The 27,854-nt window shown below is 42.9% G+C and overlaps 1 protein-coding gene across 1 annotated transcript in view; it reads left to right on the forward strand.

The window, feature by feature from the left end:
- The window catches only part of EXOC4 (exocyst complex component 4), a 542,063-nt gene that overhangs the window by 473,156 nt on the left and 41,053 nt on the right, over positions 1-27,854 (forward strand). The window contains exon 15 of the mRNA XM_067534924.1: positions 20,131-20,272. Coding sequence (XP_067391025.1) covers positions 20,131-20,272 — 142 coding nt within the window. The remainder of the gene's footprint in view (positions 1-20,130; positions 20,273-27,854) is intronic.

Genomic DNA, 27,854 nt, shown 5'->3' on the forward strand with positions numbered 1-27,854 from the left:
TCCACCAATGTGCATGTAATTAGAGCTTGGTTATGATAATTGCCTGCAGGTGAGCACATCCCTACCTCTTGTTCCTCTTGGGAAAGTGTTTTCCTTTTTGTTTCTCACCCGTCTTGCCAGTCTGAGTTACTCCTCATGTCACAGGACCAACACACCACCCTGCATTCTGGCTACATTACCTCATTGCTCATCACTCTCACTCTCTTTTACTTTGGAATCCAGCCGGTTTTCTCATAGCACTAGAATATTCACCACTGTCGTGTTTTGCCCTCTTCATCAGTCGCATCCTCGTCCATTTGTGTTGTAGTGTGTAAATCACACGTCCCCAGCAGTGGCACCCATTTGCCACAAGCCACCCATTCATAACAGTTTTTAGTGTACGTTTTTGGAGTTTGTTTTCTGGTGATTTAAAGCAGGGAGTCATTTTATTTTTAGGTCCAAATTATGCCTGACTTAAACTGGGATGTAAATCAGGGCAAAACTTGATCCTTAAAATAATTTAACAGGCACTCAGCACGTCCCTTAGAAACCCCTATCTGAGGTGTTGGTGGTTCCCAGGACAGTTTACAGTGAACAGGAATCCACATAACAAAGATGAGCATCTGATTAGATTTGCCAGCAAGGGTGTCGGCGTCTGTACAGAGCAACCCAGGAGTGATTAGGCCATTGAGACTGACCTGTCCCTTTCCCCACTACATGTGCTCTCACCAGATCAGGTGATCTCCCCTTACCAGAAGTGATCACTCCAGACTTTGAGGCATATCGTAGGGGCAGTATGGGGAGGATGCTGTTTCTGCTTGTTATGTAGATGTGTGCATGCTTCAGGCTCAGGCATCTTTTATGAGCACTAAATTTACTCCAAAGTAGAAATAAAATTTTAATGTAACAGGAATGTTCCAGATACTGTGCCTAGATATTGTGCAGGCGTCTGTCACTGGGACACAGCCTTCATAATACTTAGCAGTTTCCAGCCATAGATCTCAAAGCTGTTTGCAAAGATTGGGGTGGGGTGGGGGGGGGGGGGGTATGGGAACTACAATGATTAGCCTAAGATGGACCACTCAGAGTGCAGGATGTTAGACTTCCTTTTGCTATAAACCTACTATTTCCTAACAGACAGCTTTGACTGTTATTGGAAAGCATCCTTCATCCCTGAGAAAGGAAGGTCCTTAAAAATTGACACTATAAGGTTCCTTTATACCACTCTTCCAGAGTAAATGGGCATATATTGACACCCACTTTAGGGCCTCTTGGTGCCAGCAGAGTGTTGTAAAGGAGCCTTAGTATAAAAGAAAATCAGTCCCAATGCGGTGTTAAAATTGATGCCTTTCTCTTCATATCAGCCTATGTTGCTATGGTGAGCTCAAAGGGGTCTTTATGTTTAACCCAAATGTTTCAAATTAACTGAATTAAGCTCTTAAATGTGCGTCCATTTCCCTCAGGTTGGAGCTTATTTTGTCCATCTCTTAACTTGTAACACATCTCACTGGATTGATTGTTCGCTAGGAACTTTTTTTTTCCCAGAGACCTTTTATTAATAGATAACTTTATTTAAAAGCCAGAATAATTAAAGACTACAACTGTCTGTCTGACCTCCAACAGCAACAGGAGGACTTAACGAATGTGTCTGCTTCATTAGTGCAATAAATGTGGATTTTTTTAACAGAAAAAGCTGTAAATCTCTTCTTAATGCGAAACATCTACCATTAGCTTAAAGTACTAAATTGTGAGTGCTTGTATTCTCTGATGAATTCCGGTTGCTTAGACGTAACTTAAACTAAATGAGGGTTTTCCTTTTTAGCAACATAAGCAGTCTTGTCGTCTTCCAGTATCCATTCCATTCCTCAGCTCAGGTCAGCGTACTTAAAAAAGCTAATGGTACACTTACTATGTACACTAAAAGCTGGGTCAAAACCCTTCCTTCTCAACTTCTTATCCACTCTGGGCTTTCACCAGGCATCCTCTGTTGCTTCTCTTCATATTTGTATAGCTACACATACTCCTCCTCCTCCACTGTCCATAGGGGGGTATCACAGTGTCTTCATTTTAGCCCCCCTTCTTGCTGAGCCGTTCTTTCTTTGATTGATCATGTTCACTCACAGATTTTCAGCTACCTTATCTGCACTGACGACTCAGGAATCTACTTGTCAAACCCGTATCTGAGGATGTCGCTCTGACATCCTTGCTTGGTTGTTACACAAATAACTTAAACTCACCATGTCCAAACTCCCTCTGAAAGCCTCTCCATGCCCTCCTTCCTCCATTACAGTTGGTACCACCACCATCCACACCACACCATGATACAGGTGTCAAGGGGAAGTGTGTTCCATCATGTAAGCAAAAACATGATTGCCAGGTGCCCTAAGGCAGAGTGATTCATAGATTTTTAGGCCGGAAGGAACCATTATGATCATCTAGAGTCTAGACTGACCTACTGGATAACCCAGGCCAAAAACTCACCCACAATTTCCTGAAGGCACCCTTGCAGAATGCAAACATCTCAGAAAGCTGTCCTGGGCAGGATTTGAACTCACAGAGCATGAGAGGAGCTTGGATTCATTGACCACAATACCTTGAGCCACTTACATAGTCAATGTAGGAGTCTTAAAAGGAGGATGGTGTCAGAGTGCTGACAGGCCATAGCTCGAGGAGGAGGGCTCAAAGACTGGGTACTTGTTACAGGTAGTATTGCTTATAACATGAAATAGCACAAAAGGCTGCTAAGGGAGACAGAGAGGTCCATAGATGAGACTTTCTGGGACACAGTAGAATGGTCCCACCCCTGTATGACAGCTCTGTCCTGTTGAGGAGGATGAAAGTCTCAGGGAAGGAGAACATCAAACAAGTGGAGGGAAACAATCCCATATTTGGGACCCTCCTTCTAGATGATGTCACAGTATCCTCTTGCACTGAGGATACCTCTCCACGGGAGGGAACTCCAGGTATTAGGAAAATAATAGGTAATAGTAATGGGGGATCAATCATTAGAAACATAGATAGCTGGGTTTGTGATGACTGGGAGAACCGCCTGGTGACTTGCCTGCCAGGTGCAAATGTTGTGGATCTCTTGAGACATCTAGACAGACTTACGTGTAGTGCTGGGAAGGAAACAGTAGTCGTGGTACATATAGGTACCAGTGACATAGGGAAGGATAAGAGAGAGGTCCTGGAGGCCAAAATTAGGCTGCTATGTAAGAGACTGAAGTCCAGAAACTCCGTGGTAGCATTGTCTGAAATGCTTCGAGTTCCACGTGCACGGCAAGTTAGATTGGCAGAGCTGCAGGGTCTCGATGCATGGTTAAGAAGAGGATGTAGGGAGGAGGGGTTTAGATTTATTAGGGACTGAGGAACCTTTTTGGAATGGGGGAGCCTATACAGGAAGAATGGTCTCCATCTAAACCAAAATGGAACTGGATTGCTGGCATGTAAAATTAAAAAGGTCATACAGCAGTTTTTAAACTAAGGACTGGGGGAAAGCCGACAGGGGTGGAGGAGCATGGGGTTCAGACAGAGACATCCCCTAGGGGAGGATTTATTAATGGAGATTCTCTATATGCTAATAAGGAGGAGAAGATGGAAGAGGATAAAATATGGGTAGGATCTGATGAGAAACAGTCAAATGAAAAAGAGTCCCACTCAATTACATCACAGAATGGCAGACAGCTAAAAAGTGACAATTTTTTTAAAGTGCTTATATACAAATGCTAGAAGTCTAAATACTAAGATGAGTGAACTTGAGTGCCTTGTATTAAATGAGTATATTGGCATCACAGAAACTTGGTGTGATAAGGATAATCAATGGGACATAGTAATACCTGGGTACAAAATATATAGGAAGGACAGACTAGGTCGTATCGATGGGGGAGTGGCACTATATGTGAAAGAAATCATAGAGCCAAATGAAATAAAAATCTTAAATGAACCAAACTGTGCTATAATATCTCTATGGATAGTAATTCCTGTCTTGAATAATAAGTATATAGCAGTAGGGATATACTACCAACCACCTGACCAGGATGGTGATAGTGACTGTGAAATGCTCAGGGAGATTAGAGAGGCTATAAAAATAAAAAACTCAATAATAATGATTTCAACTATCCCCATATTGACTGGGTACATCATCTCAAGACGGGATGCAGAGATACAGTTTCTTAACACCTTAAATGACTGCTTCTTGGCACAGCAAGTCCTGGAACCCACAAGAGGAGAGGCAATTCTTGATTTAGTCCTAAGTGGCTCACAGGATCTGGTCCAAGAGAATATAGCTGAACCGCTTGGTAATTGTGACCATAATATAATAAAATTTAAGATCCCTGGGGGGTGGAAACACCAATGCAGCCCACCACAATAGCATTTAATTTCAGTAAGGGGAACTACACAACAATAAGGAAGTTAATTAAACAGAAATGGAAAGATAAAGTGCCAAAAGTGAAATCCCTGCAAGCTGCATGGAAACTTTTTAAAGACACTATAATAGAGGCTCAATATAAATGTATACCCCAAATTAAAAATCACACTAAGATGATCAAAAAAGTGCTACAGTAGCTAAACAACAAAGCCAAAGAAGCAGTTAAAGGCAAAAAGGCAACCTTTAAAAAGTGGAAGTTAAATTCTGTTGAGGAAAATAGAAAGGAGCATAAACTCTGGCAAGTAAGTGTAAAAATATAATTAGGAAGGCCACAAAAGAATTTGAAGATCAGATAGCCAAAGACTCAAAAAGTAACAGCAAAAAATAATGTTAAGTACATCAGAAGCACTAAGCCTGCTAAACAATCAATAGGGCCACTGGACCAAGATGCTAAAGGAGGACTCAGGGAAGATAAGGCTCTTGTAGAGAAACTAAATTAATTCTTTGCATCAGTCTTCATGGCTGAGGATGTGAGGGAGAGTCCCAAATCTGAGCCATTCTTTTTAGGTGACAAATCTGAGGAACAGTCTCATATTGAAGTATCATTAGAGAAGGTTTTGGAACAAATTGATAATTAAAAAATACTAAGTCACCAGGACCAGCTGGTATCCACCAAGAGTCCTGAAGGAACTCAAATGTGAAATTGTAGAACTGCTAACTGTGGTATGTAACCTGTCATTTAAATCCGCTTCTGTACCAGATGACTGGAAGATAACTAAGGTGAAGCTAATTTTTTTAAAAGGATCCAGAGGCGATCCCGGCAATTACAGGCTGGTAAGCCTATCTTCAGTACCAGGCAAATAGGTTGAAACTCTAGTAAAGAAGAGAATTATCAGACACATAGATGAATACAGTTTGTTGGGGAAGAGTCAACATGGTTTTTGTAAAGAGAAATCATGCCTCACAGATCTACTAGCATTCTTTGAGGGGGTCAACAAGCATGTGGACAAGGGTGATCCAGTGGATAGAGTGTACAGTACTTAGATTTTCAGAAAGCCTTTGACAAGGTCCTCACCAAAGGCTCTTAAACAAAGTATTGGCCATGAGGTAAGAGGGCAGGCCCTCTCCTTGATCAGTAACTGGTTAAAAGATAGAAAACAAAGGGCAGGAATAAATGGTCAGTTTTCAGAATGGAGAGAGGTAAATGGTGGTGTCCTCCAGGGGTCTATACTGGGACCAGGACTGTACAGTATATTCATAAATGATCTGGAAACAGGGGTAAACAGTGAGGTAGTAAAATTTGCAGATGATACAAAACTACTCAAGATAGTTAAGTCCAAACCAGACTGGGAAGAGTTACAAAGGGATCTCTGAAAACTGGTTGACTGTGCAAAAGAAACAGCAGATGAAATTCAATGTTGATAAATGCAAAGTAATGCGCATTGGAAAACATAATCCCAACTATACATATAAAATGATAGGGTTTAAATTAGCTGTTACCACTCAAGAAATAGATTTTGGAGTCATTGTGGATAGTTCTCTGTAAACATCCACTCAGTGTGCAGCGGCAGTCAAAAAAAGGCTAAAAGTTTTGGGAATCATTAGGAAAGGGATAGATAATAAGAAAGAAAATATTGTATTGTCTCTGTATAAATCCATGGTATGCCTACATCTTGAATACTGCATGCAGATCTGATTGCCCCATCTCAAAAAAGACATATTGGAATTGGAAAAGGTACAGAAAAGGGCAACAAAAATTATCAGAGGTATGGAAAAGCTTCCATATGAGAAGAGATTAATAAGATTGGGACTTTTCAGCTTGAAAAAGATATGACTAAGGAGGGACATGGCAGAGGTGTAAAAAATCATGACTGGTGTGGAGAAAGTAAATAAGAAAGTGTTATTTACTCCTTCTCATAACACAAAATCTAGGGGTCACCAAATGAAATTAATAATCAGCAGGTTTAAAATGAACAAAAGGAAGTGTTTCTTCACACAACACACAGTCAACCTGTGGAACTCCTTGCCAGAGGATGTTGTGAATGACAAGACTATAACCGGGTTCAAAAAAGAACTAGAGAAGTTCATAGAGGATAGGTCCATCAATGGCTATTACCCAGGCAGGGATTGCTGTTTGACAGAGGTTGGGAATGGCTGATGGGATGGATCACTTGATGGATCACTATTAATTCCCTCTGAAGCACCTGGTATTTGACCACTGTTGAAAGACACAGTACTGGACTAGAAGGTCCATTGGTGTGACGCAGTATGGCTGTTCTTGTGTTCTAAGTAGGGCTCTGAATGTATTCTGTCTCACTGGGCATTGACTCAAACTGAGTGATTTGAAGGATCAGACTGGGATTTTTTTCTAATTGCTAGCACTACAAAATTACCTTGGGATCCAAAAACCAAGCTGTGGATGTGAGCCTCCAACAGCAGATATGAGCTGACCATTTGGTTGGTGGACTAGAATCCAGTTGGTTCTCCCATAGCTGAGTTAGCTCTCCAGGACTAATGGCCGTGAAAACGTCTCTGTAATAGTAAAGTCAGCAGGCAATATTTGACATACTGGAAGGGAGCAGATACATTGAGAAGAAAGGGGCATTTTAACAGTCACTACTCTGCCTATGGCTGAGCTTTGAGGAAGGACTTTTGGCCATTGACACCTACCTGCACAAATGTTTGGCATGTCATTTTATGGCATTTTTAAGCCAAGTGACTCATTGCTTTTCTGGACCACTGGGAATAGGGCACCCAATCTCCAGCCAGCCTTGTTAGCCAGGCCCTTATGTTCCTTTTTGAAAGCAATCTCCCCTCCACATTCAGTGCCCTAACTTTCTTTCCTGATAGGTCTGCACAGAAACTTGTTTTGCAGATTACCAGATAATGCCCTCACCCCATTGACCATTTGCATCAAATATTTAATGGCTAGAGGATTAGAAAGTTGGTTTTTGACCTGGATCCACAGGGCTTATGGCTTTTTTTCTTAGACAACATGTACACTGCTATGCCACACCGTCCTGAGCATTGATCTGGTACCTGGGGGGGGGGTCAGCTTTTTAGTTTAAATTTATGATGACACTAATTACTCTTGTTCCAGTTTTCTTGCCTCCGACCTGCCCCCCCCTGAAGCACAGGAGATTGTCACGTAAATAAGTGACCTAATTAGCAGTGCAATCAAACAGTCTTCCGCTAAGGATTCCTCATCAGTGACACTAGGAGTGCAAGGCCAATATTCATGGCACCAGTTTCAAGGCCTGCAGCAGATGGGGGCCACTTCCCCACCAATGCACCACGTCCAGTTCAGTGCATGCATAAGGCTCACCTGTCTATCTCTTACTAGGAAAATGGCTCATTAGTGCCAAAGGCTACCTGACCCCTGGTTCATTTGGTGTTGGAAACAATTGAACTGATAGTGTAGATTGGTCAAAACCATTTTCAAAACCAACTGAGAGGATCCAGGAGGACCCATTGATAACAACCATTGTTAGTAAAGGGTCGTTTCCTAATGTTGATACAGTAAGACTGTTACCGTCAAACTGGCTGCGCACACATTATATTTGTGAAAAATGGGAAAACAAAAAACTGAAAACTCTGCTTTAATTCCAGTTAGTGCTGGTGGCAAAGAAGTCAGCCTGTCACTTTGGGTCTGCGCTGCTCCTTATAAATCTGGGATAAAACGTCTGCTGACCTAGTTGTGACATTCCCCTAGTGTAATCTGGACTGGTGAATTGCTGTGTCACCCCAATCCTTCATTCTTGGAGCCCGTCTTACCCTGCTTTGCTGTGAGAATCCCCATTCCTGGGCAGCTCACACACAGCCTATAGCAGGTAAATTGCTCCCAACTCAGTGAGTGCCTTTAGCCAGCCACTCATGGGATTATACAGTGGTATGACCCCAGGCAATATCCCCAGTCCCAGATGCAACCCTAGGAACTGCCATCTTACAATGTTCAGTGCTGCCCACTGCACACTGCAAGCTCATATGTTTGTCAGTTTATCAAAGAAATTGATATGCACCAGCCTTGTCACTTCAAATGGTGTCTCTAACAAACCGTAAACCAAAATGTACTGTTTTAGATAAAACAAACAGATTTATTCAGTACAGGAAGATTTTAAGTGATTATAAGTCAGTGGAAAACAAGTCAGATTTGATCAAGAGAAAACAAAAGGTAAATCACATTCTAAACTAAGCTTAACACTTTCAGCAATCTTTTGAACTCAGATGATTCTCACCATGGGCTGGCTGGTCTGCCTCCAGCCAGGCCCTCCCCCTGTGATCAGCACTTCAGTTACTCGGTGGTGTTTGTAGATGGAGGTGGAAGAGAGAGAGAATAGCAAAATGTCTCCCCTTTTTAAAATATTCTTTTTTCCCTCTGGGGCTTCGTCCTCCCCCTCCCCCTTCAGGGTCAGGTGACAAACAGTGTCCTTGTATGGGTTCATCCATGTCCTGAGTTAGTGAGCATTACCTTATTGTGACTCCAAGCTGGCCAAGGAAAAGGGTTAGGCTCACTTGAGAGTCCCTTCAATCCTTTGTTGATACCTTAGCCAGTCCTTTGTTCTTGGAATGCTGCAGAGCTGGGTTTGTTTTATGCATAACTTAGTGAGGTGCAAACTGCTCCTCTGCTCCAGGGAAGTTCTGCCTGGATATGTTTTAAGCTATGAGGACATCTCTTTGGGAATATTACATAGTGTAGCCTCATAACCATACACATGACATTGCAACAAACATTTTACTGTAACAATAATGTTCAGTATGTCATGAGTATTCCAGAAACATCTACATGAGATACTTGGCATAAAACAATCCACAATTACACTATAAGGGTGAACATGGGGGGTGCAGTGTGTCACACTAGTGTAGACGTAGTTACTCCCCTTGTTTCCTCTCCTATGGGTGGTACTGTGCCTCATCCCATTTTGCTGCCTGTGCCTGGAATATCCTCACTGTTCCTCTGTAGCATACATATAGGGTTTCTAGTTTTGGATTATAACTGATGAACACTGATGAAACACCTCAATTAAAAAAAAGAAGAAACTGGTGTTTATAACACCAGAACAACACCAGAAATGGTTACTTGTAGACAATGACTTGTCTACACAGAGCAGTAATACTGACTATGGGGGTGTGATTTCGAAAGCACACTAACATGTTGCTCATTAATTCATCCTGCTGATGTGCACTAAAGATTCCTTCGTGTGCTTTGACCTAGTGCTGTCTGAAAGAGTACCACATTAAAGCTCACTATGGCTTGGTCTACACTGGCGGTGGCAGTCGATGGGAGGTACATAGCTTGCGTATCTCCCATCAACGTATTTACATTCACGTAGCACAGCATCTTTACAGTGCTGCATCGATGGGAAATACTCTCTCATCGATGAAGTCTTATGCCTTTCGGGGAGGTGGATTAATGGGGTTGACCGGAAGGCGCTCTCCAATCGACTGAGGGGGTCTACACAGACCTGCTCAATCGATGCCACTGCATCGATCCCCGCTGCCACGGCAGTGAAGACATACCTTAAGAAACCTTACAAAAAGATTACTCATTACAATAGATTCTACTTTAATGAGTAATGTCTATAATATATATACATAAATATATAATGTAAAATACATTACTCATTACAGCATATACAAAGACAAAGCCCTGAAACACCCTGATTTTTGGATATCTATATAAAACTCAAAAGTAGTTGAAAATAAACCCCCCCAAAATGAAATTAACGCCCCAAAACAGAAGCCCTACATACACCTCAGCCTCCCCCTCCTTCTCCAAATCATTCCTGAAAAGATTTGCTTCTTTCAATTTGTCTTCCAACACTGATCTCTATTCTACTTTTTCTACCACCTTCATGGATTTAGCTGCTCAAACTAATTTAGTAATTTTTAAATAAGTAAATAAATATGTAGCCCTACTATTTCCAAAATCGTATACACTCTAAGGAGGAATCAATAAGATGAGTATGTAACTAAAGCATCTCTTTTTATCTTCATTATCTCTTGCAGTTGTAGCTCTCATTCTTTTGGTCCCAACCCTCTTATTTGTCATCTGTTACTGTCTTGTATCCCGCTTGGGGCCAGATCTTGCAAACAGTGCTGACTACAAAGTGTGGTCCCATTGAGGGCAGTGGAGACTGCTCACAGTAGTGAATGGTAGGCTCTGTAGTATGCATCTCAAAGATCAAAGTGTCATTTGCGGGGCAGGTACCAGTCCCTTTCTGTATCTAAGTGCCGTTCACCTAGACTGCATACTGATGAATCTTGCTAAACATCACTTCACATGTTCACAGACTCTTTAATTCGCACACAATACCCAATATTCTTACTCCACTTCTTACCAGAGATTTCACAGAGGAGATAACAGTGCTATCAGTTGGTCGGGTACTACTGAGATTTCATTAATTTTATGAAACGCATAGTACGTTTACTCGGAATGCTATGAAGTGCTATTATAAACAACTAAAACTAAAATACCCTTCAAAAACTAAATGACCAACGTGCATTTTGTAGAGCAGTAGCCTTTGGCTTTGGGGGTTTTTTTTAATCACTTTTGTTCATTTGTTCACAAATTCTGGCAATCCTCAATGGGTCCTCACCCCTGCTTCCCATTGAAATCAATGTCAAAACTCCTACTGAGTTCAGTGAGGGAAGAATCACATGAGCTGTTCAGTGAAATTCTGTTTCTATTAAAGTCAATGGGAGTTTTTCAATGGAGCCAGGATTTCACCCCTTGTCTTTAGTGTGAATTAGCCAGGTGAAGCCTTTAGCTGTTTTTGAGCTAGCCAAGTGAACATGAAGGAGGGTGTTGAACATTTAACAGGTGAAAAATGCCTCCGATAACTCAGTAGCAACTGAATGGATTTTTGTTAAGCTTTCCAAACCAATTCATTTCTGAGCTGAACATAAGAGAATTCTGCCCAAGAGGGAACTTTTTGGGGGGAGTGGCGGGAAATGACAGTATAAGTGACTGTAAACGGGGGAGTTAGAATGGAAAGTGCATCTTAATCTTCTCGATACACTACAACAGCAAACACTAGACCTGGGCAATGGGATTCTTGTATGTCCAACCCCTAGAATTATAACATCCATATACTGCAGGAGCAAATAAGATATGGAGGGTGTTTTTCAGTGAAGAAAACTTACTCTGTATTCCATGAGATTCATTTCTGTTAAGAATTTAGAACAGGAATTTGTTTCTTGCCATCCCCTACCAGGCGATCGGATTCAAAAAATGTCCAGTGAATCTGAAGGTATTTACACCGTGAATGGATTGTACTGCCCTGGAGCGAGAATATTATGTTGCACTCTTATTCTTTTCCTTCCCTTCAAACTCAGAGGTGTGTTTTCCCCTGATAATCCCTTTCTCAAGGCAGCACGTTTGCAGAAACTAATGGAAAACAAACCACTTTTAAAGGAGTTATTGCCTTTTTTAAAAGTGCTAATTTCCTTGTGAAATTTATGCCTGCCGGCAGAGGCAGCCAAGGAGCACCGCAGGCAGTTTTAACGAGACAATTCATTAGCCGGCGAGTGTACACACACCATAAAGAACATTAATTCGCAAAATGAAAAACTAATAGAGTGTTTAGTTGGCTCTTTATCACCAGTGACAGTCTGCGCTCTCCTCATCATTAGTGTTTACTGAACTGATGGGGGCTGCAGCCTGGCCAGCTTATCACTACTCATCTCAAATGAGTTTGCCATGCTTTTGTCAGCTTGGCTGGCCTTCCTCTCTCCTCCCTTGCTTTAGTTTTAACCTGTAGTTAGCAGCACAGATTTATGGGAGGAAGCTGTGGTGGCTAACTCGTAGGCTTCCATTGCTCTTAGAACTGGTTTGTGCTTCACTTCTCTTTCCCTACACACCTCAGTAGGGTCTCTGAGGGTCTCCACCCCAGAGTCCTCCTACTTACCTGGAAAATCTTTCATTATGGCCTGGCTGACGACTGGAGGCTTTCCCTTAATTAGCTAGACTAATGCTGTAATGCCAATAATACGTTCCTCGTTCAAAGGCTGAACCTGCTGCCTCCTTTGCCCTGCATGGACTTTGTCTGAGTGTTTAATTCACTTGCAAATTGTGAGATTTTCAAGCCACTCAGGGTTTGCCCAACTTTGCTCCCCTTGTGGGAGTTTTCAACAGGAGCTGGGTTTGACCAGTGCAGAGCACTTAGAAAATCCCCCCATGCACTGATCTTTTATTTGTAAGCTCCTGGCCTGGCCCTTAAAATCCCTCATCTCGTGCAGGAAAGAAGTGCCTTCTGTTTTTTACTGGACTCCATGTTCTTCACTGTGGTTTTCTCTTGATAAATGTGGGCTAGTAATTTTCAACCCCTTGCTCTCTGGACATGTATGTGAAATAATCCTGGAGCTTAGCGCACACTGGAGAATCAGAGCAACATTGTCCAGAGATGATGTCTATATTTGATGCTTATGATCGCATAGGGAGTCATCGTGCCACCTTGAACCAGGTATGGCATCCTGTACAGGGTGTGTAAACCAGGCACTCAAGGTGCTGGGCAAGCTCCACACCCACAAGCATAACTTTGCCAATGCACCTAAAACCTGAGCTGCAGTCTTTCTGTATTCCAGACTTGGGCCCGAAATTACATCTGCCAATGAAACTCAACCCTGACCCACAGCAAGAGTGGTGGCTGAAATGTTCAAAATTGCATGATGTTCCGTCTCCCCCACTTCCTTTGGGCACCTGCACATTAAAGATCCAACAAACATGCCTTGTCTCAATTAAATCAGTGGGACTACTCAATTGAGTAAAGCTACATACGTGTATACATGTTTGCAGGCTCAAGGACTAAGATGATTAACCAAGATAATCCTTCTACAGATGTCCTCATCCAGGTCCCCTGAAGTGAAAGCCAGAGCACTGATGTGCAGTGTTTAACATTTGTCAGTTGCAAGGGGATTTTTTGTTTGTTTTTTGTTTTTTTTAAATAAAATGAAAACAATGATAGGCAGGAAGATTTAAATATACATATGAGATCGTTCCCCCAGTCAGTGGAAGAGGAAATCCACTTTTCAGGGAAGTCCTGAGAGATGTCACTACTGTTGTTTGTTGTTATTTTTTCAAAATACAGAAGAGGGAGAAGTTTAGACAAGAAATAATAGTGCAGTCATGGCTGGGCATATTAGGCTCAAACCCACAGTCTAGACACCCCAGCTATGAATGGGAACGGTGTCATAATCCAAATCTGGATCTAGCACCCAATTTCCCATATCTTTACAATGGGCTGAAGAGAACCTCACTATAAGAATGCTGCAAATAACTGATTTTTTGTTTAGCTGACCAACCTGAAAAATCATGGGAGGAAATCGTCGCAGGTCAACCTGAAATGAAAAGCTTTGGCAAACCTGAAAAGAAGGAAACAAATTGTTTTGAGTAAAATGAAATGTTTCATTTGAATTGAAGTGACCTATTTCATTTTACTTTTTAACTTTGTTACCCTTTTAAAGAAAATGTTAATGAAATTAAAGTTTCAAAATGAAAAGTTGCTTCAAATTGAAAAATTGAGATGTTTCATTTAGAAGATGTCAAAACAAAATGTTTTGATTTTTTCAGATTTTTTTGGAGTTGTTTTTTAAACAAAAAAATCAACAGGAATTTGCTAAATATTTCAGTTGACCCGATCTGCATTTTTTTATTGGAAAGAAGCTTTGTCCGAAAAATTACATCCAGCTCCAATCAGTATCTAAATATCCTCTGAGCTTTGGGAGGGTCAAAATCCAGATCCAGATGTGATGGCTCGTTGACTTCCCTTTTATATAAAGATGTAGCCCTACGATTTCAAACAGGCCAATTTAGATGGAGACAGTGAGTGATCTACACCTTAGACCCTCAAATAATTGTGCTGCAGCAGAAAGCAGGCCAAGTGGACATGTGTCTTGAAGACAGCTGTCAGTATTTATTACTTCTTGACCACCACAAGTGTACATAGCCCTTTGCAAAACGATAAAAAGACAGCGTCCCTGCTCCTTGGAGCTTATGCTTTAAATTAGATCCAGATTGCATCACAACAGCCAGACATCAAAGTGGAAGGAAAGCTACGTAAGCACAAGAAGAAAGAACTGTTTGAGAGCAGGGGCCCAGTTGTTACTCCCACAGAGAGAAAATCATTTAAGTTGAATAACTTTTCATTTTCGTATTGGCTACGTGGGCTTTTTAATTTTGTTTGTTGGGGTTTTTTCCTCCTGGTTCGGGTGAGAGAGAGAATTAGAGCTGAGGGATATCAGCATACTGAAAATGACACAGACCGGGCCACTTAATTGTCCCTCCCAAAGGCCCCCGTACATGTTGAATAGGAGGGGAGACGCAATGGAACCATGTAGAATTCCATATAACAGCACCTCTGGATGATGAGCTGTTGCCCTACACTCCACTATAGAAAGGTCAAGCAAGGAGAGAACAGAGCTGCCCAAAAGCCGTAACTCTCCCACTGCAGTCTCACCTAGCGGTATCAAAGGGAGCTGATGGTTCTAATGGCATCATCATGGATGCCTGATCTACATCCATCCCCAGGAAGCAGTCAGGTACCAGCATCACCCAGGGCCATTTCTTTCCTGTACCCACGTCTGTACCAAGACCGACAAAGGGCATGAAGATCTGAGGCTTAATTGAGAGAAAGATGGCATTCCTAATTGTGATATTCTAAAAAGACATGTCTTGTCTGTCCTTTCACTGGCTTCAAAACATAGAAGTCTCCTGATGTTTGCCTCCCCCTAAGAAATCTCCTTGAAATGAATACTTGGTGTCTGATCTGACACATGCACATTCTTGTGTGTGCTCCTCTTATTTGCTTCTTTAGAAAGCAAACATTTGTTAGTCTGACTGATTCCATCCCATTTCTTACCAGGCCTGTTCTGTAAAACGCCAATTTATTCTTATTACACTAGTGCCCAGGGGCCCCAGTGAGATAAGGGCCCCACTGTGGTAGAAACACAGTAAAAGAACGACACGTGACAGATGTTAGTCTCCTACTGCAGTGTGCATGGTATAGAATCTATATAGAATAGAACAGAGTGAGAAGCAAAAGTATAAAAAGGTGAGAGCCTGTTCCTAATGTCCCTTGCAGAACACGTCATGGATAATGGATCTGAATCTTTTAGCAGAGTTGTAAAATTGTATCATGATGTTTTTTTCTGAAATGAAAAGAGAGACCATTACATATATAAAAAAGCATGCGTGCACACTTCACAGGTTTAGATTGTGCCATAGCTAAATCCCAAACTGATTTGCTCCCCAGCCCTATTAAATCATTCCAATCTGCTAGTAGTCATTCTAATCAAGCAGGAAGTGGGCAAAGCGCTGGCATTCTGAGTGTTGATTGGTGACATGGGTTTGTATATGAGGAACACTGCAGATTTTGTTTAATATTCCTGAGGTCTTGTAATTTACATCCATCGATTTACAAGGCTCAGTGTTTCAAGAGGCACCGGCATCGCTTTGAATTACATAATGATTGAAATCATTGGTGACAACCAGCACATTGGATTTATTTTTCTTACATTTGGCGAAATGAAACATTTCTTCTCTTTATTTTTCTCTCTGTTTTGGCAGCACCTGGAACAAGCTAGGGAATATCCTATTGTCCAGCAACCCAAAACCCAATTCGGTCAAATGAAATTCAGTTACTTACTGGCCAGCATTTAAAAATCCTGGGTGACTTAGTTGACCAGCAGAGTCTCACTTTTGGCTGAATGAGAAAACTGGTCATGGGGGCAAGATTCCTTGTAGGTGCCCCCAACCAGCAGAAGAAGTGGATGCCTGCCCAACCTGCCACTTTGCTGAATTATTCTTCTGACTGTTCAGCCAGATACATCTCCTACTGTACTCCAGGAAGAGTATTCATGGGTATTACATATGCACTGTCCCCAAAATGCTGCACGGGGTTCAATTGTCATTAGATGACATTTACCACAGGCTGCCTAGCTTATCAGCCTGCACTCTGTAAACTGCACTGTCTCCTTCTCTAGTACCAGATTCTATTGAAAGACCCTGATCATGCCCTTCAAGGCCCTCAGTATACTAGGCCCTGAGTATCTCTTACTCTACTCACTCTCCATGTTCACAATGGCTGAGGACATATGGGTGATGGAATTACCAGTGCCTTGAGCAAGACCTGTGGGAGCAAGGGATCTCAGTGGCTGGCTTCCAGCTGTTGAACTAAGTATTCCACTCTAAACACAAGACAGGGAAGAGGAGGAAGGCACTTGCATTGAGAAGTCAGTTTCACACAGTGCTGGAGAAAACAAAGAACTGTGTACCATAGACCATGTTGTAATGGAAGGGGGCCAAGCTGGAATAGATTGTGCTGTAAAGACCTTGATTCCGGAAGGAAGGGGATGTTCTTGTGGTTAAGGTACTAGCCTGGGGTTTAGGAAATCTTAATTCAGTTTCTTGCTCATCACAAGTGTATTGTGCAACCTTGGGCATGTCACTTAATCTCTCTATGATCCGGTGTCTGGATGTTTTTGTCTTTAAAATCTCATCATTTTACATAGCTTTTTGCAGATTTAATCTCATTTGATTGTTTGTCTTGTATTAATATCTTCCTCCCCTTGTGGAAAGGAAGAAACTTCAGGAAGGACTGTCCAGCACTAGAAATCCAAACCTGCATCTTACTGCAGTGCAGTACTCGACTTAAATGGGAGGAATCGATCTACAGCCTCTGAGAACAGCAACTACCAATTTAGCCCTCTTTCCTCTATTCCCCTCCCCCCCCACCTCCCCCCCCCACCCTGTGCCTGGTGCAATGAGCCATCCAAATTGACTTTTCCACATTTGATTTAAATAAAGAGCAGATTGTCCCATTTCTATCTCCCCACCGCCACCAAATGTAATTATATCTTTACTTAAATCGCTGTAAATGAATTGAAGAGAGTGTGCAAAAAAAAATCACCACTGCAAGGGAAATTAGCTGAGTCTTGCATTTCAGATGACACGTCCATTCATCTCCCTGCCCTGTAACGAGGTGCTGGCAGAGCGAGCTGCAACAGGCCATGCTGCTTTCTTAGGTAGCCTGCTGCCCCACCATCACCTTCAGCTGATTAAAGGGAAATGATTCTTCCACTTATAATACCCTGGCTCAGCTCCCTGATTCAGAGAGCAGCTGAATTCAAGAGCATTTTCCATGGGGTTTAAGGAATATTTTATTATAAATGGAATGAAAAATTGTTTTTTTTTACCCCTTTGAAGAGAGTTGTGTGTGGTGGCAGGAGGAGAGACTTCCTGACTCAAATTGTGACAAAATAAATAACCTCAGACCCGATCCTGCATGACCCAAGGAGCCATCCACCCCCATTGAAGTGAAGGACAATTGAGAGTACTCAGCAGGTTATGGGGTCAGGGCCTAAATGGAAAACCATTAACTTGTCTTTCCAAGCACGTTCCTCGAATCGTCTATTAACATGCTTATAGTGAGATAGGGACTTATCAGCCTAGCTGATTATTGTTTTCCTTGAGTGGAAAACCTCAAAGAATACATTGAGCTGCATATATAAATATGCTGTATGTTGCCTGTAAAGATTTGTGGGCAGGTGTGTGTGTTGTGCCCACACTTCCCCACCTTGTCTGCAATCACCCTGAGCAGATTCCATCAGGGTTACTTCCTTGTATATTTCCCTTTGACATTTAGGAGCTAGTTAATTATTTTTAGTTGTCTTTGCTTCCTGGGCTCTGAATTACTTTACTTACTACTGTCTCCTTGTTAAAAAGACTTCATAAATTTCAGTAAGCCTCGAGGAGAGTTCATAAACCAATCTCCTCAGAGAAACCCCATTTTTATGCTGTTTCACTGTACACATTTTTCTTCCGCTGTCGCTTACGCTAAAATTAGATGCACAATTAGCTTGTTTGCTTTGTGCAGTCCTTTTCTTTATGTTGCTGTTAATTTCTTTCTAATTTTGCCGCTGTCTTTTGGGTTTATCTTAATTTGTTTTGATTTTGTTTTACTGGCGCATGATCAGTTAAGGGATTTTTCATTTATTTGCTTTCATTACAGAATAAAGTTTTAGGGGCTCTTTTAATTTTAAGGAGCAGTTTAAGAACTAGAGTAGATTCATCTTACGAAGGGTAATTTTGGTTAAATGGCAAGAGAAGACGTTAAGTTAATCAATCCCTCGTCTTTTCAATAAGCCCTTGATGACTGTAGCACTCATGCATTCTTTCCAAAGCCGTGTGTGTGTGGGATTTCTTTCACTACTGGTTGGTCCAATGAAGGACAAAGAGCATTTTATTACTGCTAGCTAGTGGTGTGAGTTCCCTGCTCGTGTATATATACTCATGGTCGCTTGATGAGAGCTAGCAGAAGTATAAATAATAGTGTAGCACGGGCAGCAGAGGCATTACTGAGACATGCCAAGTATATACACACTGTTTTCAAGCGGGTTTGTACTCCCTGCCGCTGCCCATGGTACCACAGCTACACTGCTATTTATGTTCTCATCATGCTGCCATGTGTGTATGTACACAAACAGGGAAATCGTGCCTAAGACACTAATTGACACACTCCTCTGAAAGGCAGCGTGGTTTAGTGTTCTGGGAATGAGAGGAGTGACATATAGAAATACTCTGTTAATACTGTGTACTGGCCTGGCTCTGTCATGGTGGTTTCTGTATGAATCTCTTTGATTAAGGACTTCCCAATAGGTGACCATCTGGAATGGGTTAGTCAGGAAGGAGAAGGTTTGTGATGATTCCTTAATCAGCTTCTGCCAAGGGTCCTTAAGGGTCAGTGCCAGCACCCTTGGCTCTGCTGATTCTGGCTTGGTCCCCCAGCAGCCTACGGAGGTGGTTTGACCAGGGAGGGCCAAAGCCCACCAACACTTGAAAAGCTCCCCGGGAATGAAGAAGCCTTGCAGGGTTGATAAGGAGCCTCTCTCAGACTAAGAGAAACTCAGACCCAGGAGCCCTTCGGGGTGTCTGAAGAAGCCAGGCCTGGCTTGGTTGCCATTATGGGATGGTAGGTAAGATAGATATGTGTACGTGTTACTTGTTCTAAAATCCATTTTTTCTCACTAATGCTTCGTTCCCACCGTTACATAATCATACCTTGTTTCAAGAAGGCTGTTGGTCACTAGAGATTGGGCGCAGGTTCCCAAAGGGAAGCAACGGCAAGTGCCTGAAACCAAGTCAGCCCTGCGGGTGGTAAATGGTTGGTGTCCGTGGAATAGTGACTCCAAGCTTCAGAGTGGAAGACTCACAAGATTCCACCCCCCAAAACAAGTGAAGGCAAATGGCTCAAAACCTAATGTGGGGGCTTGAGTTAGTGAGCTAAAAATAGCTGTGTGGCCAGAGCAGCACAGGGGGCAGCTTGGACTAGCATCATGACTTTAACTACCCGTCCCATTAGGTTTATACTTGGGCAGCTAGCCTGAGCCACTGCATGTATATCTACCTGAGCTGGGAATCACCCTCCCTCTACACCCTCTGCTGTGTAGATGTACCCTGAGGGATGGACTGGCTGTAAATGTTCCCTTGTCTTCCAGGAGCAGAAATGTCCGTTGGGCTGCAATATACTTGCAAGCAAATGATTTTGGTGGTTGATTAACTCCTCAGCTTCACTGTGGAGTTTAATCAAATGCAAAAGCAGTTTGCTGCTTCATGTACTCCAGGATCCGAGACATTATTGCTTAGCTAAACCTGTGAGAATGTGTGTGCATATGGTGGAAATAGATGAGATGACTTGGTTGCTAAAGCACGGCTGTTTGATTAAATATATTCCCAACCATTAATACATAGTCTCTCTGTCTGTCTCTCATCCACATATATATATCAGCACCATCGCCTGGTCAGGACAACCCTGCAAATATGGATCTCCCACCAGTGTCAGAACAGATCATGCAAACGCTGAGTGAACTGGCCAAGTCCTTCCAAGAGATGGCTGACCGCTGCTTGCTGGTTCTGCATTTGGAAGTCAGGTATGGCAGAGAACTTCTGAATCTGGAGTAAGCGTGGGAACCTTGGAGGTTAAGGCTACTGTGACAGCGTTAGTAATTAGGTTTGCTTCTTCTAGTAGGTGTCCCACTCTCGTTGAGAGAAATGTGATTATGACCATTGTCGTCATCTTGTCTGACATCCTGCATAACCCAAGGCGTAGAACTGTCCTGAATTAATTCCTGTTTCAGCTAAAGCATATATTTAAAAAAAACATCCAATCTTGATTTAAAAATTGTCAGTGATGGAGAATCTACCACAACCCTTGGTAAATTTTTCCAATGTTTAATAATCCTCACTATTGAAAATGTGTGCCTTATTTCCCATCTGAATGTGTCTAGCTTCAACTTCCAGCCATAGCCACCTCTCTCTGCTAGACTGAAGAGCCCCTTATCAATTTTTTGTTCCCCATGGAGGTATTTATAGACTATGATCACCGATTAACCTTCTCTATGTTAAGCTACATAGATTGAACTCCTTGAGTCTATCACTGTAAGGCATTTTTTCCAATCCTTTCATCGTTCTGTTGATTTTTCTCTGAACCCTCATCAATTTATCAACATCCTTCCTGAATTGTGGAAACCAGAACTGGACACAGTATTCCAGTAGTGATCACCCCAGTGCCAAATACAGAGCTAATATACCCTCCTATTCAGTATTCTGCTGTTTATATATCCAGAGATCACATTAGCCCTTTTGGCCACAGTAGGAACTCATGTTTAACTTCTTATGCACCATGACCCCAAAGTCCTTCTTGGAGTCACTGCTTTGCAGGACTGAGTCCCCCATCCTGTAAGAGACTTTGAGAGTGTATATTGAATCCTTTCAAATTTCATAGGCCTAAATCGCTTGATTTCAGTGGGGCTCTAGAAGAGAAATGGAAAAAGGGGGGAAGAAATTTTTGTTTAAACAAAATAAAAATTCTCTTCTAGTGCCTCCTTGTGTGTTGGAAACATCACCAGGAAGAATTTATTTTTCTGGAATCTTTTCCATACGATCATGTAAAAGAATGTTCTTTTGCGTTTCTTTGTGTAAAGGCTTTTTTACGTTTATCATCTGCTGTGCCCTGGATTCCAAATAGGAACCTTTTGTTGCTAATTGTTGAAAGGGTAATACAAACTGGAGAAACAGGAGAAGGATTGCGGTAATGGCTGGATTTTTTTTAAGGTCTGGATAATTTTGTGACATGGTTACAAATGCAAAGATCAAGGCAAACAAATCTCTTGCTTCAGGCCATCAGCTGATTGCTGTGTGGGCTGGGAAGGAATTGTTCCCTTACACACAGTATGAGCCAGGTATATTATAGCTGGTATTTGCCTTTCTCTGAAATATCAGGTATAAGCGTATGCTCGAGGCACGCTGTGAGATCAGCAGTTTGTTCTGCTGTCACAGATTCTGGGCCATATCCTGTACTAGTATAAATTGGTGTAACTCCTTTTAAGTCAATGGAGCTATGCCAGTTTATACCAGCTAAGGATCTGTCCCATTATTTATATTAAGATTACATACCTTTTTAAAAATAAATAAATGAATGCACATCATATACTGTTAGCAGCCCCTCAACCTACTATCCATCATCAGTTGGACACTGTGTTGTAAGCATCTCAGAAGAACTGGGACTTCAGAGATTTTGAGGAGGAAGATTTCGAGGAAGAAAGGAGAGCAGCAGGATACGGACCATGGACTTCAGAAAAGCAGACTTTGACTCCCTCAGGGAGCTGATGGGCAGGATCCCCTGGGAGGCTAATATGAGGGGAAAGGAATCCAAGAGAGCTGGCTGTATTTTAAAGAAACCTTATTGAGGGCACAGGAACAAACCATCCCGATGTGCAGAAAGAATAGCAAATATGGTAGGCGTCTTTGGCTTAACAAAGAAGTCTTTGGTGAACTTAAACACAAAAAAGAAGCTTACAGGAAGTGGAAGCTTGGTCAGATGAGTAGGGAGGAGTATAAAAATACTGCTCGAACATGCAGGAATGAAATCAGGAAGGCCAAAGCACAATTGGAGTTGCAGCTGGCAAGGGATGTGAAGGGGAACAAGAAGGGTTGCTACAGGTATGTTGCCAACAAGAGGAAGATTAGGGAAAGTGTGGGCCCCTTACAGAATGGGGAAGGCAACCTAATGACAGAGGATGTGGAGAAAGCTGAGGTACTCAATGCCTTTTTTGCCTTTGTCTTCACTGACAAGGTCAGCTCCCAGACTACTGCACTGGGCGGCACAGAATGGGAAGGAGGTGAATATCCCGCAGTGCTGAAGGAACAGGTCCAAGACTATTTAGAAAGATTGGACATACACAAGTCCATGGGGTCATATGGAATGTACCCGAGGGTGCTGACGGAGTTGGCTGATGTGATTTCAGAGCCATTGGCTATTATCTTTGAAAGCTCATGGCAATTGGGGGAGGTCCTTGATGACTGGAAAAAAGAAATATAGTGCCCATTTTCAAGAAAGGGAGGAAAGAGGATCCAGGGAACTACAGACCGGTCAGCCTCACCTCAACCCCTGGAAAAATCATGGAGCAGGTCCTCAAGGAATCCATTTTAAGGCCCTTGGAAGAGAGGAAGGTGATCAGGAGCAGTCAACATGGATTCACCAAGGGCAAGTCATGCTTGACCAATCTGATTGCTTTCTATGAAGAGGTGACTGGCTCTGTGGATGTAGGGAAAGCAGTGGACGTGATATACCTTGACTTTAGCAAAGCCTTTGATACGGTCTCTCACAGTATTCTTATCAGCAAGTTAAAGAAGTATGGGTTGGATGAATGGACTATAAAATGGATCGGGAACTGGCTAGAGCATAGGGCTCAACGAGTAGTGATCAATAGCTCCATGTCTAGCTGGCAGCCGGTCACAAGCGGAGTCCCCCAGGGGTCGGTCCTGGGGCCGGTTTTGTTCAACATCTTCATTAATGATCTAGAGGATGGAGTAGATTGCACCCTCAGCAAGTTTGCAGATGACACTAAGCTAGGGGGAGTGGTAGATATCCTGGAAGGTAGGGATAGGAGACAGAAGGACCTAAACAAACTGGAGGATTGGGCCAAAAGAAATCTGATGAGGTTCAATAAGGACAAGTGCAGAGTCCTGCAATTTGGACGGAAGAATCCCATACACAGCTACAGACTGGGGACCGACGAGCTAGGCAGCAGTTCTGCAGAAAAGGACCTGTGGGTTACAGTGGATAAGAAGCTGGATATGAGTCAGCAGTGTGCCCTGGTTGCCAAGAAGGCTAACAGCATATTGGGTTGTATTAGTAGGAGCATTGCCAGCAGATCGTGGGAAGTGATTATTTCCCTCTATTCGGCATTAGTGAGGCCGCATTTGGAGTATTGTGTCCAGTTTTGGGCCCCCCACTACACAAAGGATGTGAACAAGTTGGAGAGAGTCCAGCAGAGGTCAACAAAAATGATTAGGGGCTGGAGCACAAGACTTATGAGGAGAGGCTGAGGGAACTAAGCTTGTTTAGTCTGCAAAAGAGAAGAATGAGGGGGGATTTGATAGTAGCTTTTAACTACCTGAACGGGGGGTTCCAGGGAGGATGGAGCTAGACTGTTCTCAGTGGTGGCAGATGACAGAACAAGGAACAACAGTCTCAAGTTGCAGAGGGGGAGGTCTAGGTTTGACATTAGGAAAAAGTTTTTCACTAGGAGGGTGGTGAAGCACTGGAATGGGTTACCTAGGGAGGTGGTGGAATCTCCATCTTTAGAGGTTTTTAAGCTGTGGCTTGACAAAACCCTCGCTGGGATTATTTAGCTGAGGTTAGTCCTGCTCTGAGCAGGGGGTTGGACTTGATGACCTCCTGAGGTCCCTTCCAATTCTGATTCTATGAGGAGCAGATCGTTAAGCTATTGAAATAGAACGTTTTTCCAGTTTAGGTATAGTACTAGGCGACCCACAAAAGTTAAACCTACAGCTGCTGTCAATGCACCAGAGTTAATGGGGCTTCTATACAAAAATCCTCTTTGCTTTCCGTTGCATCAGACAGCTGAGTTTTGAGTGGTAACAAGTATAACATGCCAGTCAGGAAGACAGAAGTTGTCTGGAGCAGACCATTCCCCATTTAATGTGGCATCATGCCTCTACTGGTTGCCCCTGTCTGATGGTGCAAATACACCAAGCCAGTTGTGTAATGCTCTGCATGGATGAGTGGAAGGGAGAGAAGGGAAGGTGTGCTAATGACCAGTAAACTCCCCATCTCTGTGACAGAAAAATAGCAGCCCCTTTGGTGGCTGTGAATAGCGGGATTCTCTGAAATGACTATGCCAGCTCACAGAATTGATGGCATTGTCCAGGGGTATAATGCAGCATGTTTTCATTCACAAAAACCTGGTCCTTAAGAGCCCTCATGTTACATCTTCACAGAGGTGCACAGGAATTTATCAGCACCAGGTTCCGTTCAAGGAGATGCAAGTGACCAACAAGGCAGGGTTTTATGCCACAGCATCAGTTGCGCTCGGCTTTCTCCTTTCCTCAGGCTCCATGTTCACTTCAGGATTTTGCCAGCTGCAGTCACACTAGGGAGTCTGGCTTACACTGAGCTGCCCCACAGCTCTCTGGAGTCGTGTGGGAATGTTCCAGGGGCCATTGTAAATCCAAAGTAACTCAACTCAAGTCAGTGAATTTGCTCTGGGTTTACAGCAGCATTGATGAGATCAGAATTTGGCCCTCAAATCTGTAGCTGCTTATATAAACCAAACCCATTGAGATTCTTAGGCCATTACCCTGTTTAAAAATAATAATGGGGCTTTGCACTTCTTTGGTTCTGTTTGAGGATCGTAAAGTGCTTTTTAAACATTTATTTAGCCTCATACCAGTTCCAGGAGGGCAGGGAATATTATTAACCCAGTTTTACAGAGGAGGGCCTGGAGGCACAGAGAGACTGTATGACTCGCCTAGTTCACCTAGGAAGTCTGTGGCAGAGTTGGGACTAAAATACAAGTCATCTGACTCCCTGTCCTCTGCCTTAACTACAACTCCATCCTTCCTGCTCAAGATAGTTCTCCAACTTAACGTTTAACAGCAAATGTATGTTTGTTCTATAGGTTATTTCTACCACGCTATAGAAAGCAGCTGAAGATTATTGGCTGAATGCTCAGGAGCAGTTCTTGGAGTGTAGAGGCGAGCACGAGGAGAACTTAGCCACAACCTTTCCACCTCTCTCTCTCTCTCACACACACATACACACACACCCCATACAGGCAGCTGGATCCCTGTTCAGCTTCCTGTGCAAGTTAGAGACACCTCAGGGCTGGTCTGAATCGTACTAGTTTGTAAGAATGTTTTGGTAGTCGGGATCACCAGATGCAGAGCACCCTAGTCACATTCCCTCCCACCCCAGCACAACACAGCCTCTTCAGTGGGTGGGCCGGGGAGTGGTGGAATGGAGTCAGCTAGGCCAACCCTGTGCCAGGGATTCCTCTGTGCCTGAGAACGGTTGCAGAGAACCAGCACATGAACTAACACTCTGGTTGCTGTAAATCCAGAAATCTGGATTGAGGGAAGGCTAATTACCTGGGCTGAGAACAGCTAAGGAGCTAATTCCCCATTAACTGCAAGAGCTGAAAAGGAGCATAGGAAGGAAGCACAAGGACAGGAAGAGAGAGACGGAGACAGGCCAGCAGAGGCAGGGTAAAGGGAGATCTCTTCCCACTCCAACGATCGTATAACGCTGGTAAATAAGTTTTGCTGCATGGAACTGTAAGGTGGTGGTGGTTGATAAAACACAAACTACACAGAGGTGGTTACAGACTAGAGGTGTCAGAGCCATTTATTCGAGAAGACGGGTGGAGGGCCATGCCCTTCATATACACTCTAATGCAGCTATGCAGCTTTACAAAGGAGTGGGTGAGGTTCTGTGGCATGGGATGTGCTGGAGGTCAGACTACATGATCACAGTGGTCCCTTCTAGCCCTTAAAGTCTATGAGGGGATTTAGCATGGGCCAGAATGGCCTGATATCCTCGCTATAGACTTCTGCAAAAAGGAATTGATCCTCTGTTAAATTCTGTGGGCAAAATCTGGGCCCCATGGTAGTCATTGGGAGTTTTGCTATTGACCTCAGTGGAATCAGGATTTCACCCTATTAGGTTTATGGTGTAATTTTTCTAGAATTCTATTAATTCTGTAGAACACTCTAGGTAATTTAAATGTATAGATTCTTTCCATGAGAGACCTCATCAGCAGGAGGAATGGTGAGAGAGTGTATTGCCTACAGAGCTTGAAATGAGCCAGCAAAAGAAGCAGAGAAGAGTTGTGACAACTTTAAATGCCTGGGAAGAGGTACAGCCTTGACCTGCTAATGATTGTTTTTATGTCCCCTGGCCCTCACTTGGCTGGTTATAAAATTGTATTATTAGGACTTTGTGTAAATGGAGCGGGTTTTCTTTCAAGTTCCTACAAAGAAGGTTTTGCTGAACCAGCGTGTACCATGTTGGAGAGCATGGCTAAAGGGCACTTGGCATTTTACTTGTGACAGCGTCACTCATATCTAATCACTCAGGGCCCTTTGTGCTTGTCTGCGAGTGCAGCGAACTGACGTGCTGAGAGGCAGATACATTTAAAGTAGAAATCACCTGCCCAATTTTGATGATGATTATTATTTTTCACCTATTTGAACCTTAAAAGGAAAATATTAAACTGTCGCTTTGCACAGGGCACACTCATAATGTCACCTTTCTCAGGCAGTTTCCTTAAATAAAAGATCTACCTTCAGGAGGGCTTCCAGTGTGTTCTGCAGCAATTTCCTAGCACTGTAACATCGTAAATATGCACTTTACGAAAATCAACCTTCCTGCTGCGCAATCAGCAAAGTTTTCAGAAAACCTTAATACCAAAGTCATGTTGAGGTCAGCACAAACATGCCCGTGCTTTGAGAGGGAAAAAAAGCTCGATTCTCTCTTCCTATTTCCCTTTTGTAGCAGTCTCAGTCCCTTTTCACATTGCTGACAAAATATGGCCAATTAGTTCTATTTGGGATCAGCCAGTACCCTAAAAGCAGTGTAAATTATTGACGAAGTGGAGACCTTAGACAGCTTCAGGGAAATGGTAATGAGATAAAGAGCCTTTCTCTGCTAGGCCACCGGTTCAAAGCCAGCTTAAGTACGGGTCAAAAAGTTACTGCCATTTGGGGATTGCGCCGTGATTTATGTTGAATGAATTTTTTTGGGTCGCGGAGTAGCTCCAGAGAAGAGTTTTCATCACAGAGAAATACCACCTTGTTAGCAGTCTCCACCGAAAGGTCAGTGATTGAAAGAGCCACTGAGGCTTAATGTGGCCTCTCCAAATCATGGTGGTGGTTCCGTTGCTGCCACCTGTTGGTGTGTCTGTTCTCTGCATGGTTGAGGCCTTGAGGTAGCTCCCGTTCAAGTGGAGGGACTCCCGTTGACTTCGGTGGGAATTGGACCAGCCCAAGAGGACGTCAGTATATAAAACTGTCAATCCAGCACGTTTAGACCAGCACTAAATTCATCCCAAGCACATTTTTTTAAAGGAAATAAAGTTTATTTTTCTTCCCACTGGGTCTGGATACACGTGATTTTTCTCAGCCAAAGCCATGTTCAGTAAGGTAGGT

This window comes from Emydura macquarii, unplaced genomic scaffold (genome assembly GCF_026122565.2).
Source record: "Emydura macquarii macquarii isolate MOO-44397 ecotype Brisbane River unplaced genomic scaffold, CSIRO-AGI_Emac_v2 contig_3470, whole genome shotgun sequence".
In the NCBI taxonomy this organism is placed as follows: Eukaryota; Metazoa; Chordata; order Testudines; family Chelidae; genus Emydura; species Emydura macquarii.